At 43.1% G+C, this 16,757-nt stretch overlaps 1 protein-coding gene across 1 annotated transcript in view; it reads right to left on the bottom strand.

The window, feature by feature from the left end:
- The window catches only part of XYLT1 (xylosyltransferase 1), a 155,564-nt gene that overhangs the window by 7,094 nt on the left and 131,713 nt on the right, over positions 1-16,757 (bottom strand). Inside the window, exons 6-10 of the mRNA XM_030460103.1 lie at positions 15,150-15,366; positions 12,953-13,129; positions 10,755-11,017; positions 7,217-7,412; positions 1,365-1,698 (exon numbers count right to left, since the gene is read on the bottom strand). Coding sequence (XP_030315963.1) covers positions 1,365-1,698; positions 7,217-7,412; positions 10,755-11,017; positions 12,953-13,129; positions 15,150-15,366 — 1,187 coding nt within the window. The remainder of the gene's footprint in view (positions 1-1,364; positions 1,699-7,216; positions 7,413-10,754; positions 11,018-12,952; positions 13,130-15,149; positions 15,367-16,757) is intronic.

The raw sequence follows: 16,757 nt of genomic DNA, 5'->3' as shown, positions 1-16,757 counted from the left end.
GCAGCCAGGTTAATAGCTATATGCCCCATTTTCCATCCAATTCATGCCTAACAGTTAAATTAGCAAAGAACACAGATTTATTCATTTCCAGGAGGTGCATCAGTAACAGCTGTTCTTAGAAGTAGGCTGTCTCCAACTTAAAAAATTTATTCCTGCAACACATGGCATTTCTTCACAATTTATCATTGCCTATTAGCTAACAACAGCAGCAGCCTGGTGGTTTAGTTTCTGCTGAAGAAACAATGCCACCAAATGTTAGAAGAAGAAATGAGTAAGCCAGCTCTTCTGCAGAGAAATGTGCAGAATCAAGCTCCTGTTGAGCAAGATAAGGGCTGCATTAGCTCCCAGCAGTTGTCTGGTGGTGTTTGCATTACAGAAGCAGCACGTTATGCTGAAAGGTAAATGCCTGACTCAGTTTATTTGCTGCCTTGTCAGGAAGAACTTCTGAAAACTTAATAGGATCCATTCACATATCTCGCAACCTTAAGATGTTTAAAGTTATGAATATTAATCCTGGGCAGATGGAAGCACTTGAGCGTGTTAAGAATAGTGAAGATATTCATAGCAAACAACTTGTTTTGATCTTACTGAATAAGAAAACAGGTGTGGCTATAGAAGCTTCTCTCTTCTCCCAGCCCAGTGTCCTTGGCACTGGCTGAAGACCCGAGCGCTCAAACAATGCCTGTGCCACTGCAGGCTGCTGCTGGGTGCCTGCAGACACCTCTATATGTGGATACTCAGGGCTGCTGTGGCAGGGAAGAAAATGATTTCTTTCTAATAAATGTCAGCATGGGTCTGACAGTGCACTCACCAGGATCACCATTTCCACGGAACCTTCTTTACAGGTACTGAGTGGGGTCTGGCAGGTATCAGGGAAGAGCAAACGTCTGAACCTGACAATGTGCCAGGTGAGCTTTGGCCTAGGGGAGTTTTGTCCAGTTCAGCATTTTGTGTATTAGTGCTTTTATCATTAAACACACAGACTTTGTCAAGGCAGCAGTTTAGACATCTGTAACTCTTCATGAGCAAATGTGAATGAAAAGCAGCAGAGGTCCATTTTTCTTTCTATTTCTAAATGATAGCTTTTATGATAGCTGTTACATCACTGAGAGTCTGAAGCTCACTGGATTACAAACTATGCATATTTTAAAGATATAAATAGCCTATTGTTCAAAGAGGCTGTGTTTCACAGACTGGATACAGACACTCCTGCTTGTCTTTGTGCAACAATTTCTTCTGATTTAGTATAAAATTCCTTTCTTTTCTCCCCATCCAACCCAACGCTACTTAATTTTTAACAGAAGCATTTACAATAACTACAGACACAACAGCTGTATTATTCCTGCACCAAATAGAAAACTTACCTTGTTTGATAGGCTGCTGATTGGAGAAGGTGAGAGGAGTAACAAGGAATTTGGTTTCAGCCACCTGTACCCAGTGGTGCAGAATTTTTATTGTCCAGACACCAGGTCGGAGAGGCAAATTCAAAGGTGGTTTGTAGTGAGTAAACTCAGCACTGGATTCAATCAGAATATCATATGTTGCTGCAATGACATTAACAGGATCCACCCAAATGACAGTGACGGTGACGTTGGGGCCTTTTCCCCATTTCTGCATCCCAACTGGCTCATCCATGGGCCCCAGGAGTCCTCCGAAATTCCGGAAAAGCCTTTCCTTGGCATCCCACTCGGTGCCAATCTGAAATTGAAGAGCATGTTACTGCTACCATCATCTGTAAGTGTCTAAGACCCCTGTGTCAAATAAGGGGGCTCAAGACAAGCCACATGAATCATTTCATGACATGAATTACACATACGTATAAAGGCTCATGGCAACATGAACTAAGATCACAATATATACACAAACTGAAACAATCTTGAATGCTAGGCTGGTATTTGTGGTCCAGTTATACAACTCTGATTGATACAAGGGGTTTCTTTAGGAGTGATGTAACAGGCTAATACAGCTCCCCTTTTCCTCCACCATGAAAACAGTCAACAAAGGACCAAGCCTAGCACAGGTTATGCGTAGAGCAAGATAGGACTCATCATCTCCTGTATCATGAAAAGAAGATTTGAGACATTTGAGAGAGGGACCCTGCAGTCAAGATCTACCCAACTCCTAAGGGCAAGGAAAAGGCTTTTGCTGACTTCAGGACAAGTCACATCAGGCCCTTTATTCCAATCTGTCCACGAGCTGCTGCCGCCCTCCACACCCTGCCTGCCTGATGTAGGAGGCTATTTCTGGTAAACACTTTCCTAACTGCCATAAGATTGGTTTTTATTTATTCACTAACTAACAGTAAAGCAGCTGGTTTGCTATCTAGTGTAAATATTTAATGGCCCTTCCTTTTTCCTCACAGCTTTCATATTTCACTGCTCTTTATATAAATTTAATGGTTCACCCATAACCCATGGGATGATACAAACTTATGAGCTGTTGGCATTAACACTTGTACACTACTAAAAATAAGTATCTTTAAAAAGACAGCATGAAAATCTATTAACTGGCATTCATAGGCCAACTGAAAGACATTTTACTATCCCAGCACTAAATCTACCATGTGTTTATGGGGCTGACCATTAACAAACCAACTTCCATCAGTCCTTTAAAAGGCAACCTGGTGGTCTGCAGCATCAAAGGCTGCCTGTTTGCTGCTGGAGGAAATGGCCACCCCACTTGTCCCATGAGGTCCTGTGCCATGACCTCAAATCAAAAGTGATCAATATCAAACATGAGGAGATTTGAGGGATCCCATTTCAACTGAAGAACAGGAGAACCCCTTGGCTGCTTTTGGAGCCAAGCAGACATCATTCCTTGGAGAGATATACAGATGTTTTGGCCAGCCTGGTTCTGAAATACCTCAGAGTCCTTACATCTCCAAAAACACACTGTAGATGATCTAAGAGTTGATTTATTCCCTTTACAGAAGACATGGGATTCTCTGGAGCAATCTCCAGAGCCTGATGCACACACAAACAGGATCCTCTCTTTCAGCATATATGGACATTGAAGAGAGAGCTGTCCTTGTCCCTAATCTTCCCCTCATGTGGGCATAACCAGAACGTTCCTTCCTGAAGGCAAAACAAATAATTGTAGCTCTTCTATATTTTGCCTCATTTGATGAGAATAAGTGGTTGCAATATAATGCCCAAGTCCATCAAATCCATAAAACCTAACAACTACCTGATGCCTACCACCACTGATACCTGGAAACTGTCCAGTCCCCAAACCCTTCTAAAACAAATTGCTGTGGCTGGCAGAAAAATTGCAGGAGAACTAAAGGAAAAAAGCTACAAGGCCAGTAGAATAAAAACCTCCCATCCTAAATCCATCTGTCATCACACCAATTCCTCCTACTGGACTATGACACTGCAGAATATGAGACAAAATGAGCTTTCCACTGCTCTGCAATCAGCACAGCAGAGCTGCTGGTATTTCAGAGGTATTTCACCCAGCACACCAGCTAATCAAACCAGACAGCATAGCCCAGATATCAGACCCAAGCATCAACTGCCTCGAGGAGCTGTCAGTGCATACTTTCCTGACAAGACTGACTGAATATGTATGGAAATAAGCAGAGAAAGAAAATTTCCTGACCAGATCTTATTATCTACTCTGCCAACCTTCGCTGAGTGTGGCCATGTCACAGCTACGGGAGCTCAAGCGACCTGGAAATAATAAAGCTACAATGCATGGAACAAATCTACACCCTCCTGGGCTAAGAAAACCCTACAAGAAAGCTCTTTTCACCACATTCAATATTACTAAAGAACTCCTCAAAGAAAGCTTACAAAAATAAACATTCATCCCCAGTGTACAACTACTTCCTCCTCTTTAGTCTCTCATCTCTGGGCAAAGAAATCAGAAAGTTGTCATCCCCATGCTCCAACCTGCTGGTGACATTGCTCAACAACAACATTGCACAAAAGATGCTGAGATGTGTTCATATGTGCAAAGGTTTATTAGTGAAGTGAAGGTTGATTTTAGGGAAAAATTGCAAGAGAATTGCTGGGTGGTTAAGCTTTGTCACTGGGTTCCCTAATGTAAGCCAAAAGAGTGGAAGAGAGGGAGGAAGGGGCAATTCTCAGGCTGGTGGCAACTGCTTCCCATGAGAGGCTGTCACACCAGGCCTGTTGACAGGATCTGCCCTTTATGTCCTGTGTCCAGCCAGGGGATGGATTTTCCTCTGCTGCACAGCTTACAGTACAAACCAGGTTTAGAAGCACAGTATTTTAACTGGAATTTTACTTAAAGCACTAGATGTCTGTATCTCTCTTCCCTTCAGCTCTACACAGCTGAATTCCTAGTACTCAGAGCTCTGGTTTTATACCCAAGAGTTACTACAGTTCTGCAACATTTTTCATAGCTCCTTAAAACATTGTAAGTAGGCTTTTACTCCAAATAGAATGCAAAAAAATATGGGATGGAATCAAGCAGTAATGAATATCTGAAAAATTGTGATGGGATGTGGCTCAGAGACTGATATTTTCCACATCATTATTTTAATCACCATGGTTTTGAGCTTCAGGAGGAGGCACTGTGCACAGGGTACGTTTGGAAAGCTGAAGTCTCTCATTGGCTTAAAACTCCTGTTTCTATCTCTGTTCAGTCCCAAGATAAAATTTTCCCAAGACAAATTATGCCTTGATTATGGGTTTGTGTCTCATTGCTCACCACAAACAGGACCATTAGGTTCACACAATGCACACTAATTGCCTGCCACCTAGTTTATTTTATTCTCTGTGATGAATCACAAGTCTTAACAAGACTAGAAATGAACTTAGTGCTCAACTGATACACGCTGAGCTGAGACTTTTAGCACTGCTCAGCAAATCAATCTTCTGCCCTCCATGTAAAAGTTTTCATGAGCCCAGGCTGGCAGGATACACACTGTGTGCACTGTGCACAAGCCAATTTTAGGAGATGTGGGAGTTTCATGCTTGGTAATCATCTCTCTTGGATTTCCTGGAAGTCTCTTTACTTTTGCTCAGCCCAAGACTGAGTGCAGGCACCATGTGCCAGGAAATGCTCTCAGTAGCCCCACTGGCCAGTCAGTAGCCCAGCTGGCTGGTTTTTTCCCCACTTGTCTTTCTTTTCATGGTGTCTGGGGAAATCTGCTACTTGGGAAGCAAAGTCTGAGAAGCAAAGCAAAGGAGCAGAGGGCAGGAAGGGTTGCCTGGTGCATGAGGGTCACAAATCCAGCTGGGAGCATAATGAAGGCAGCAGCAGATTTGTGCTCATCCTGTCTGTCCTGTTGGCAGAAAGCTCTCAAGTTAAAAAGGACCTATTCAGTTTTACATTTCTGCCAGAACATGGGGTGAAAGTTGGTGAAAAAATGTCCCAGTATGCACAAGTCTTAAGTTTATTTTCTGGTGCTTAGTTGAACTGCTAGGTTTATTTCACACTTGCTGGACTTTGACAAGAAATGCCATTTTAATATGCAGTAGCAGATCAGAAGCTTTCTGGCCACACTGATGCTGAAGAGGTTAAAGTGGGATTTATTCCAGGATAACAGAGAGAGTAGTTTGCCTCAGAGGGACAGGGAAAGCAGAAAGCAAAATGCACAACATTAAATTATTTGCTTTGTACCTCCTGGTCTTTTAAAATGTGAAACATCTATAAAGAGAGAGGACAACTAAAGAGAAATAATAAAAACAAGTAAATAGCCAACAGAACTCTTTTGTGCTTTCCAAATAGAAAAAAAAGTTTCCTTAGCCTGCAAAAAAGCTCACCAGTGATTAAATCCTTCCCATGCTCAGCACCCACACAGCATCCTGCAGGAGCAGTTCCTACAGGGCTGGTTATGGACCAGCTGTGGCCTCTGAGGCTGTGAGGAGCAGCCCATTCGTCCTGTGGACCTGGGGACCCTTCCTGCAGGGTGACAGGGTGACACACTCCTCAGAGCTGTGGGCACAGCAAGGCCACTGACATGGGACTGTCAGGGGAGGCTGTCACGGGGCACTGCTGCTGCAGGACTTCTGTTAATCAGGCTCACAGTTGTGGCAGGGCTGGTTTCAGGGAAAAAAGATTTGGTTTCAGTGCATTGGAGCCAGGAGGGGGACCTGGCAAGTAGCCAGCAAGTAAATTCTGATCCCAGGTTTGTTTCCTCGCTCCAAACTGAGATGAAGGCAGATGTGTTTATTCCTTCCAAAGAATTCAGTACCAGAAGACCAAGATCAAAACACTTATTTTCATCATACAATTAGAAAAATCCCTTCCTGCTGCTAGGCTGGTTGCTTTCAAAAGAAGGACTCAGAGCAGGCATCAGGCTGAAAGTGAGATTAAAGGTACCAAACAAACAGCAGAAATACTCCTACAAATCACAAGAATTAAAGCTTGTATCACCATTTATCACTGCATGAAATGGCAAGCCTACCATCCGACACACTGATAAATGAAACCCACTTTCCATCCATCTCTTTAATGGCACATTAGTGTCATGGATTTGCCGTGCACACCAAAACACTGAATCCTACACCTAAGCATTTCTTAATTGCCCAAGAAGACAGTAATTTATGGACTTGGCCATAATGACTGGAACACATTTGTTCAATCAATTTTATACCTTAATTGAAATTTGTGGCTTAGCAAGAAAAATCAGGAAATTAACTGCTCAGACAGTTATATCTTTAAAACAGAACACAGATGTCGTGTTCTATTAGTGGTCAACTTTCCTGATATATTTTAGGGTACATATTTTAAAAACTATGTCAGATCCTGAGATAAATCCTTAGAAGAAATAACAGGATTGGTGGGAAATCTCAGCCACTGCTGTGATAATTTTCTCTTTTGTGTTACAGCATCAACATTCTGCTCACATGTGGCACTGGTGCTTGACTGTCAAATAATTTTATGATGTTTTTTTCAGTATACTCTTGAGAGGAATGCTTACCACGTATCCCCATTTGCATCTGAAGCTGCAGAAACATGACATTTTTCCTGAGCCTCTCTCACAACATTCACAGTCACAAAACTTTTCCCCATTTACAACTATAAATGCCTTCAGTATGTTCTTAAAACAAGAGGGAGTGAGGATACTCTGAGTAACCTAAGTGGCATCTGAACTGGCAACAGCATCTCCTTCAGTGAAGAGGGTGTGCATTAATCTAAAACCTGAAGTTACATGGAAATGCAGATTCCAAAGGCTGCAGAACTAGAATGAAATCCCTCCTGAGGCTCATGACATTCTGCATGGGTGACTGGGAACACCTACCTCAGAGAACTGTAACCTTCCAAAATCGCTCGGTGGACTTGCGATCTTAAAGACTTTCTTTGGCATCACCCATGTCTCCAAAGTTTCCAGTTTGCTGACAGCCAGATTGGTTGCATGGTGTCTGATGAGGAAGCCCTGGAACCGGTCAGCCAGGAAGTAAAGATGGACAGAAACTGGGTAGCCCATGGGGTAGTATCTGTAAAAGAGCACATGCTCATCAGTGACCCAGGAGAGACATGAAATCCCCGTTTACTTGGAGCTAATGGCTCAGGAAGCATTCATTTCAAACAGAAAATTCACCACTGTACATTAAGAGATTTCAAATGTGCTCATGACTCATTATCAAATCTTCTTATGCTGTTCCAATTACCCTGAACATAAAAAATGTTACTAAGAATATATGCTCATTTAGAACATATTCACAGCTCTAAGCTCTCCAGGAGATACCTCTGCATGCCAGAAAACTCTTTTTTCTTACTATCTCTTCTGGGTATAAAGTGCTACCCAGAGATACACACAGTCAGGCTGTGGCACCCTTTGTTAGGATCAGGTGGCCTGCTTTTCTTCCCACCTTCAGAGGGGGTAGGACACTAGAGATGTCCAGCAGTGGCAGCAGGGGCCAGCAGCAGGCTGGGGACAGCAGAGGGTGCTGGGGCCACTGATGCCCCATTCCCTTCCTGCACATAAATCTGATCCCCAGCTGATTCCCCAAGGACAGAGCTCTGTATCACTACAGCTAAGGACACCAGGATCCAATCCCCATTTTAGGAAATCCCTTACATTTCAGGAAATAAACTTAACATTCCTTAAAGATTTGAGGTTGCTTTTGCTCTGGACTTTTTACTCATGAAAAAAGTTCAAATGAACAGGAAAAACTTATTATCAGGAGCCTTCACTCACAGTTTGTGTTTAAAGACATTGTAGTAATAGTTTTATATAATTAAAATTCATGGTGAGTTGTCTGCTAGTCTCAGAAACATCTGTAATGCTGTTTGTGTGCATATGGATGCATAAATAATTAAACCCACATTATTCATAGCTCTGAAATATTTTTGCTACTTTACAGCATTGATATTTATTGTGAAACAAATGTGTTTACAGCACATTTAAAACCAACCAGTGTCACACCTTCCCAGTCAAGTCAGCTAGGTCTGACTCCTCATGCTGGGATTGCAGCTCAAGGCATTAGCAATGAGAGGAGCTGACCAGGATGGACTTTCTGTTACATGAAACCAGCAACACCCAGGAGGAAATCTCTGGAGCTCGAGAAATAAACATAACAAGATGGGGTACAGACAGGGGCAGCACTGATGGACTGAGCAATAACACAGCAAAGCTACCCAGCCAATACCAGCAACAATCTGACTTCTGTTCCAAGTACTAAGGCCTCCCGTTTCATATGTGTGCAGCAGCAAATATTTACATTATCCTTGAAATAGTCTGAGCAAATTGTCTCTTGGCAGCAGTGAGTAAGAATGCCTAGAGACAGAGAGAAATAAATTAAATCTCAATCGCAAATTAATGTTGCTTCCAGTGAAGATGCTGATGTGCAATCTCATTTGGTAGCAGAGCAGTCTGTGGGGGGCACAGCTTCCTGAAGCCCTTGTTAGAAGAGTCTGTAAGGCAGCTTCTCCTATCAAATCTCCTGGGCCTCTGCGGGGGGCAGCACAGGACTGACTCCCAGTGAGACTTTGCTCACAGTGCCTGCAGCAGTGAGAAAGAGCTGGGGTGGTGGCTGCACCATCAGCTGTGCTGGCCCTAACAGCAAAGGGAATCCTGGCCAGGTGCTCAGCCCAAAAGTGTCCCTGCTATCACTGCCTTGGAGACATTCACAGTCATGAGAGAGAAAGAGGATGTGTGTGTGTATATATATATATATGCACAAACACACACACACACACATATATATGCATACATCTAGAAGGACAACCACAAAAGAGATGTGAATCATAAACCTGAAGATTTTCCACCTCTCCATAATTTAAACTGGATGCTGACTCAGTATTTTGAGGGGGCTCATGTAGGTGTGAGAATGAAGCCTCCACTCCATATCACTGCTCACAGTTCCTCCCTGCACAGTCTCGTGAGGCTCCAGCCCACTGCAGAGGAGCCAGGCTTTATCCTGGGGACAGCTGCCATCAGCTGGGGATGACATGGCTTCCCTTTCTGTAATCTGAGCAAGCTTGAAAAGCACCTTGAGTTCCCGTGCAATGAAAAGCTCCCCAGAAACAAAACTGATTATTGATATAAATCATCATCAGAACACTGGAAAAAGGAATAAGCACAAAAGTAACTGTCAGATTATTTCAGTACTGGGTACACACAGCTTCCATCCTCTCTGCTGGCTTCACTTTAAAGGACAAATGACCCTGGACAACTTCAGGTCTGCCTTTATTTCATATAAGGAAGTGATTTCTACTAGTGATTTCTGTCTAATTGTTATTGATCTTTTATTGCTTTGCACCAGTAACCTTTACTGGCAAAGCTGTAATAGGAATCTGGATCACATATTGCCACATCTTTCTAAATGGGACATTGCTCAGCACTTCCAAGACTAAGTAGGAAGGTCAAGGCACATTTGGTTCCCTCCTGAGAACACAAGAGGGGCAAAGCCCATCCATCAAAGCACAAGGAGTATCTTCAGTATTTGCTGACTTAGGCTGTGTTTTCTATTAGGATGAAAATGGGCAGGATCCAAAAATATATTCTGAAGAACGAATTACAAGACTGTAAAGTAAGACTTTAAAACATGAACCCTCTCTCCTTTGAATGTAAACAGCTTCAGATGTGTGTGCAGGCAGCAAACATCTACCACGAAGAGAGACTTTTCTGTGCAAGTCGAACTCCAGGAGCTGTTCCCTCAAATCCCTTTTAAAATGAACTCTTCTTTGGTAGGCTTACAGGTTAAAAGGGAATCTAAAATTGGGTGGGTGTTCCCTTTAAAGAATAAGGACCTTTATTTGCTATATATACACACACATTTTATGTATTTGATGCCTATAGATCATATCAGTGGAAACACTTGGCACAGACCAAGCCAGAAAACGGAGCTCAGGCAAGTAGTTCTCTGTACTCCAAGTATGCACCCAGGGGAACAAACAAGCAAGGACCATTAGCCTGCCTGTGTTCAGATTAATCCTGAAATCCTGTCCTCTGCTTTTGATAAGCATAATAGAAGTAAAGATAACCTCTGCTGTGATCACACACAGCATTTGGGAGCTGCAGGTATTATGCACTTGCTGAAAATAATCAAGCAAGCAAAGCAGTGGGGATAGCACTGCCCAACTAGATCCTGTCAGTCTCCATCAAGCAGAGAGGAGCTCCTTAAAGGTGCAGCAAACAGGTGACATAATGTTAACCCTGAATAACCAATGCTTTATTATGGGCATATATACTCCTGGAAATAAGTGCTTAGTAGTTGCCTGGCCCTGTTTGTGACAATGTGCTCCAGCCAGCACGGCCAAGCAGCCGAACCTCTGCTGGCACCCTGCAGTCTGTGTCCCCTGCAACACCCAGAAGAAGGCAGCCCCAGCCTCACCGGCAGCTATTGTCCCCAGCAGCATGGAAGGAGCTCTCAGCTCTCCTCAGGCCCAGGCGGGAGAAGGCCTGGTACATGGTGAGGGCCACGTCGCTGAGGGTGCGGATGCCGTCGGGCTCATCGTAGACGTTCTCCCAGTAGGAGCGGAGGCCGGGGGTGCCAGAGGGGTAGTTGCCATACAAGTAGTAGTCCAGCTGGCCAATTATCTCTTGGTTCACTACGGCTTCAAATTTGCGGGCAAAGAAGGTGGGCCTGGCAGTCTGCTGTGGTGACACAAAAGGAAAAGACACCGAGTGAGGGAGTGGCTGTTTTCAGCCGTGACACTTTCGTCCTAAGCCGCTGATTGGAGCTGGGGACATGCACCAGTTCTCCCTGTGGGCAAAAGTGACCTCTGTGAACATTTGTCATTAAAAGTGTCATTAAGATTCAGTTCAAAACTACAGAATTACACAAGGAAAACGTGAGGTGTGCTGATGCCTTTGTACCAATGCCCCTTGCTGCTGTGCTGGGGAGGGCTCTCTGGTGCCAGAGGGGTGGGAAGAGCTCTCTAAAGCACCCGCTTGACTGGGGACAGCCCAGAACTGGCACCTGGTACTGGAGGTCAGGCAGGGAGCAAAGTGTCTTGTGGCAGAGGAGCTCAGAAGAGGCAGAGCAGCATTAGGAGTGAATGGATTTGCTGCTACAAGGTGGAGGAAGACTCAGAGAGATGCCACCTGTGGCTGAGGTTTCCCAGCTTTTGACTGGTGCCATACAAATTTTTTGCTCTGCACTTGACACAATCTTGGGTATATTACCAGTTAATGAGCTACTCAACTACCATTAGCTTTTCCTAAAAGCCTTTGCTTTGCCTTGCTTATATTTGAGTATGGGTCCCACTCAAAAGTGCCCCAGAGGGCTGAAAAATTCTTTTGAGGAGGCTCAGTTTTACGCTGAGACAGTGCATGATGTGGGCTCTCTGATCACTCCCTCTGCAGCCTGCTTTGTGCCTCCATGGGAATCCCAAGCAAGCCTTCTGGAGCTGTGTGTTCATCTGAGCAGCTCTCTCATCAGGCAAATACCAGAAGTTGCCTTTACATCTATTCTAAATTTGAACTTGGAGCTCAGTTTACCTGATTGTTTTCTGAAAGGTCGTTCCTGGTTGTTTTCCCTGCCTGGAGCACGTCAGCCTCTGCAGACTGGCAGAAGTTTTTAAAGTCTTCTCATTTATTCTGTGCTGGAGACTTCCCTGGGGTTGGTGTTTGGGACAGCAGAGCCTCCCCTAGACAATGTCTCATTTGCTCTTTTTTTGAGTGCCTGTGTCACCAACTTCAACCACATCTGGTAGGCACCACATTTCTTTATAAAGAAAAGATCTCTGTTTCAGAGCAGTCATCATTTTTGGGCTGTAGGGCAAAACATTCCCCATCCCACACAAAGCCTGAACAAACACGCTTTATGCAGGGAACTCTGAGGAGCTGCAGGGATGGAATTGCAAATCTGGTGACCTTGAAACAAGTGCTTGTTCATTCTTAATAGAAGATACACAGGCCAGATACAGTCTTGAGATGGAGTGCACCCTTGAGCAAGGATTTGCTCTCATGTCTGCCTTCAGGAAACAGTATCACAAAGGAACTGATTAAACTTTTTAAGGAGGTCCTGCCAAGCCTGGGTGATCAAAACCTCATGATTTTGGCACCCAAAACCATGAGAGAAAACTTAAATACAATCATGTTGATGAATGTAATCATGAAAGCTGATTTGCCTTCTGCTACACAAGCATCTAGTAAACTTTTAAGCTTTTTTCAAAGACGAAAAACGCTGCTTAACAATAAAAGCCAGGAGCTTCATGAACTGATGATGAAAGGGTCTGAGCTGGAACTTCTGAGTAAACCATTTAAAGTCAATTCACAAGAGTTACCAAATAATATTGATACAGTGAGGGATGTGTCAAGCTTCCCTCCTTTCTAGAACAACAGATCTGCTAGCAGATCTCATAGTCCAGAGAGCTTCTTTGTGACCTTATGACTCAGTACTAAGTCACAAGGGCCAAACACAGGGGAACCAATCTTTTATTCTCCTGAAATTAAAAGCAGAGCTTCCTCTCACCTCTTTCTCCACATTTGATGGGTAAAGGCTTCCCTTCCTACTCCCTGCTGCAGCTATGCAGACAGATGGCTCTCCACACCCCAGTGGAGGTATTGGAGAAGAGGTTCAGTTACCTGGAATCGGTGGAAGTCTGATGGTTTGAAGTCATTTGGTGAACAGCCACACCAGTCAACAATGTGCTTGTACTGACACTTGCAACCAAGTTTTCGGTTCCAGTTTGTGATGCGCAAGTTGTTGTCCACCATGGAGTCACAGTATGGGCTGTTCTCCAGAACTGTGTGGAAGAAGGACTGCAAGAAAGAGTGAGCAGATTGCCACATTATCAGTACATTCAGTTCTTCAGACTGCTGTGATCTCCTTTGCTTCAGCCCATGGGCCTAAACCTAATGCAGGTGACTGACTTTCTTTTGAAATGGCAGAATTACCAAGCTCTGTTTTTCTGCCATGTATGAGAAGCACTCTCCACGTATGCACAGAGAGCATGAGAAAAATCACAACACGTTACAGACCTGGCCAAACTGTAGTAACACAGTAACCTGGCACAGAATAATTGCACTTTTGTCATGACCACCTTTGGGCATTGGGAGACCAAAGGACTGTAGGGAAGGCATCAGCTCCAGCAAATTATTTTGGTTTTATTTCAGCAGTATGAGCAATTCTGAGAAATTCCCATTTCTCTTCAGCAAATTACTCTGATCTATCAGGTTTAAGACTGTTTTCCTGAGCAATGTGTTAATGATATATCTCAAGCTGTTTCCTAAGACAATTCCCAAACCTTCACCATCAGCCTGGTTACTATGAAAAAAAGTTTCTGATATCTCTTCTGTGGGTGTCTCCATCTCCAGCACTCTGAAATGCATTGCTAGTTGAATGTCCTTGTTCTGAAATACACAGTTCACTACAGGCACCAGAAGGACATTCTGACTCTTGTGATTACATCTGGAATCATAACTCTCTTATTTGCTGACTCGAGGCAGCAAGGAATTCCTATTGGGCTATCCTAATTATATCATCATAACATCAGCTATTTCATAAATCGTGTGTAATGGGGACTGATATAGCAGGTTAACAGGTCAGTGGAGGCAGGGTGATTTAAAGAAACCAACTATGTATCTTGCAAAGAAAACTTTAGAGAAAGAAGCTATAGAATATGATCAAAATTAGCAAGAGATTATTTTTAGAGCAGTAACTTCTCTTTAAAATCAGCAACAGTAAGACCCATAAGTAACCAGCATAACATTAGCATGGCTGCTCCCCAAATAATCCCCCTGCTCTTTTAACGTTAAATGACAGCCCAGTGAGTATGGATTTTATGCTTGAACTGTTTGGTTAAACCCATAGAGGCTTCCATTCTCATTCAAGCAAGAGGAAAGGGAAAAAAAAAAGCTTCCCAATTACCCACTGCCCTGTGTCCTTATATAATGATCCAGAAATTTCTCCTGGATAATGGATGAAAAGGTTATCTGAGTTGAGAGAAAAGGTAATTTTTTACAGAAATGGAATTAAAGCAAGATTATCCAACATGTGTGTGGAATAATAAACCCCTATCAAAAGCTGACAGTCACTGCTCTCCACTGCAAGCTAATAAGCCCAGATTTGCAAGTTTGGTTTCATCAATCCCTCAATGTTCAGGGGCAGCAGCAAGGAAGTAAGGTGCCATTTTAAAGACAGTTGTCTGATCTTCCTTGGTGCTTCCTTGGGAGCAGAGCTGGACAAGCCAGGGGAGCCCTGAAGCTGCTGGGGCAGGGGCAGCACAGGGTGGCTGCCACCAGGCTCCCTCCTCCAGCTGCAGGGAATGCACCTCTCCCTGGCACACTGCTGCATGCTAGGCAGAAACCCCTCCTGGTGTGCATCTGCATCACTTGTAGCCAGAGCAACTCCTGAGTGATCTAAATGCTTTGTGATGATGCCTTCTAGCTGAGTTTTGAACAGAAAAATCAACCTTTTTTTGTAAGGTTTTTCTTTTTAAAGAAAAGGGATGGATAATAGCAAGGAAAGCGACTTACGAAGACAACTGAGGGCAGCTGGATTTTAGGTTGTTCAGTAATAGATTAATAGACATCGAAGTATAAAACAAAGCCACTCCTTACAAAAAGGTCCCACAAACAAATAAACCAACTAAACAACTGCAAAAGTTGTTCCAACATGGAAGATTTACTCGTCATGGGACTAAGATTCTCATTACCCACTGTGGAATGATTTCAAGCTCAACAAAACCCAGCAAAAGCCTCTCTGACTTGGGTGATCACTTGGGCAAGCACAAACTTTGCTGTTCTGAGCACAGAGAGGAATTGCTTTGAATTCACCTACCTCAGCAGGAAGCAAAGTGTAAGAGTAAAACCTCTTCATCTTTGTTACCAGATCATCATTAGAAAAAGTGACATATTCCACAAACTTCCTGTTCAGGAGGAACCAGTCTGAGCCTCCATCAACTGCGATTCCCTCTGGGATCTTCCTGTCCCCCAGGCGCCACATGTGGGTGTCACATTCCAGGAAAAGCCGATCCAGTCCTTGCTTTCTGATAAATCTGAGGGAATACAAAAGCAGTCATTAAAAGTTAATTTGTATTTTATCATCACAAGCTCTCTATAGAAAGAAGCTACTTGCTCAAACAAAAAAGGATAAAAAGGTCACTTGTTTGTATTGCGGTTCTGCTCATAAATAATGTAGAGAGGTTTAATAAATAATTGATCCGTTATACATTTGGTTATAGGGGCAAAGATCAACAGATTGCCTTTGAATATCATTTAAACCATACAGGTAAAATAACCAATTTTATCCTATGCTATTATTCTACACATTTTTCTATTGGGCTATAGTTAATTAGAAAGAAATACAATTGCATTGCTCTTTGCTGTACAATGAGTATGTCTGTTCCATTTTCCAGTGTTAGGGGAACAATGTTTTGTTATTGCTGAACCATGAATAAGAGGAGGAACTGCAGAATTGCAAAGTTATGGAAATAATTATCTGAGACCAGCATTAGATGAAAAAGAGTTGGAAAAATCACTCAGTGTTTGAAAACACTTTGGACTGGATGCCCACACATGTTTTGAGACTGACTGATCCACGTGTCTTTTTGTTATTCCATATCCAGAATTATTTCCCAGAAAGGGAAGCAGAGCAGTCATGAATTAGCACACCCTGCACAAGGGGACTGAGGGCTCTTAACACTGAACACATCCCACATGTTCTGAGCAGCAATCCAGGCAGCCCAGCACTCACAGGAGCACAGATCTCAGCGGGTGACAGGAGAGGAGGACACTGACACTCAGGTTTCTTTGCTGGGGGACACAGAGCTACACCAGGATTCCCAGAAATGTTTTAGGTTTAGACAGACTAGAAGGCATTTTAGTGGTCCTCAAACACATGCAACTGAAGAAAGTTTTGTTCTATACCTATCACAGAACTGAGATGCAATTATGAAATGGCAGACACTAATTCTCAAAAGGACCATAAATGACTTCAGGGTCTATGTCCTACTGATAGCTATGTCTCTTTTCACAGTATGAGAGGGAGAGCTCCTCTGTTAACACAACAGTGCAGAAAATGTGCAGATGAGAGGGGAGAAATTTTTCTTTCCATGAACAAGTTTTTAATTTCATGTTCCATTATGAAGGATAATAGAAAGGCCATGCCATTTTAATGCATGCTCTGGAATGCAATCTTCAAATTCAATATTTATGCAGTTATCTCCAAATCAAATATTAATGTACCTGAAAAGTTTGGCCATTTCTTTATTTCCCTCAAAAGTAAATGCTTGTTTAATTGTTTTAAGAAAATAACTTTATGGACCGTATTTAAATAGGAATGCAAAGTTCTTTTCCATTAAATAATTTCTTTCAGCTGCTACCTCTACCAGTTTGTCACCCTTTATTCCCATATTCAAATTGCAGTTTCCTTGACTGCAACAGAAAC

Source organism: Calypte anna, chromosome 14 (assembly GCF_003957555.1).
Source record: "Calypte anna isolate BGI_N300 chromosome 14, bCalAnn1_v1.p, whole genome shotgun sequence".
NCBI lineage: Eukaryota > Metazoa > Chordata > Aves > Apodiformes > Trochilidae > Calypte > Calypte anna.
Note: the sequence above shows the minus strand (reverse complement) of the source record. Positions and strands in the feature narration are given on the sequence as shown.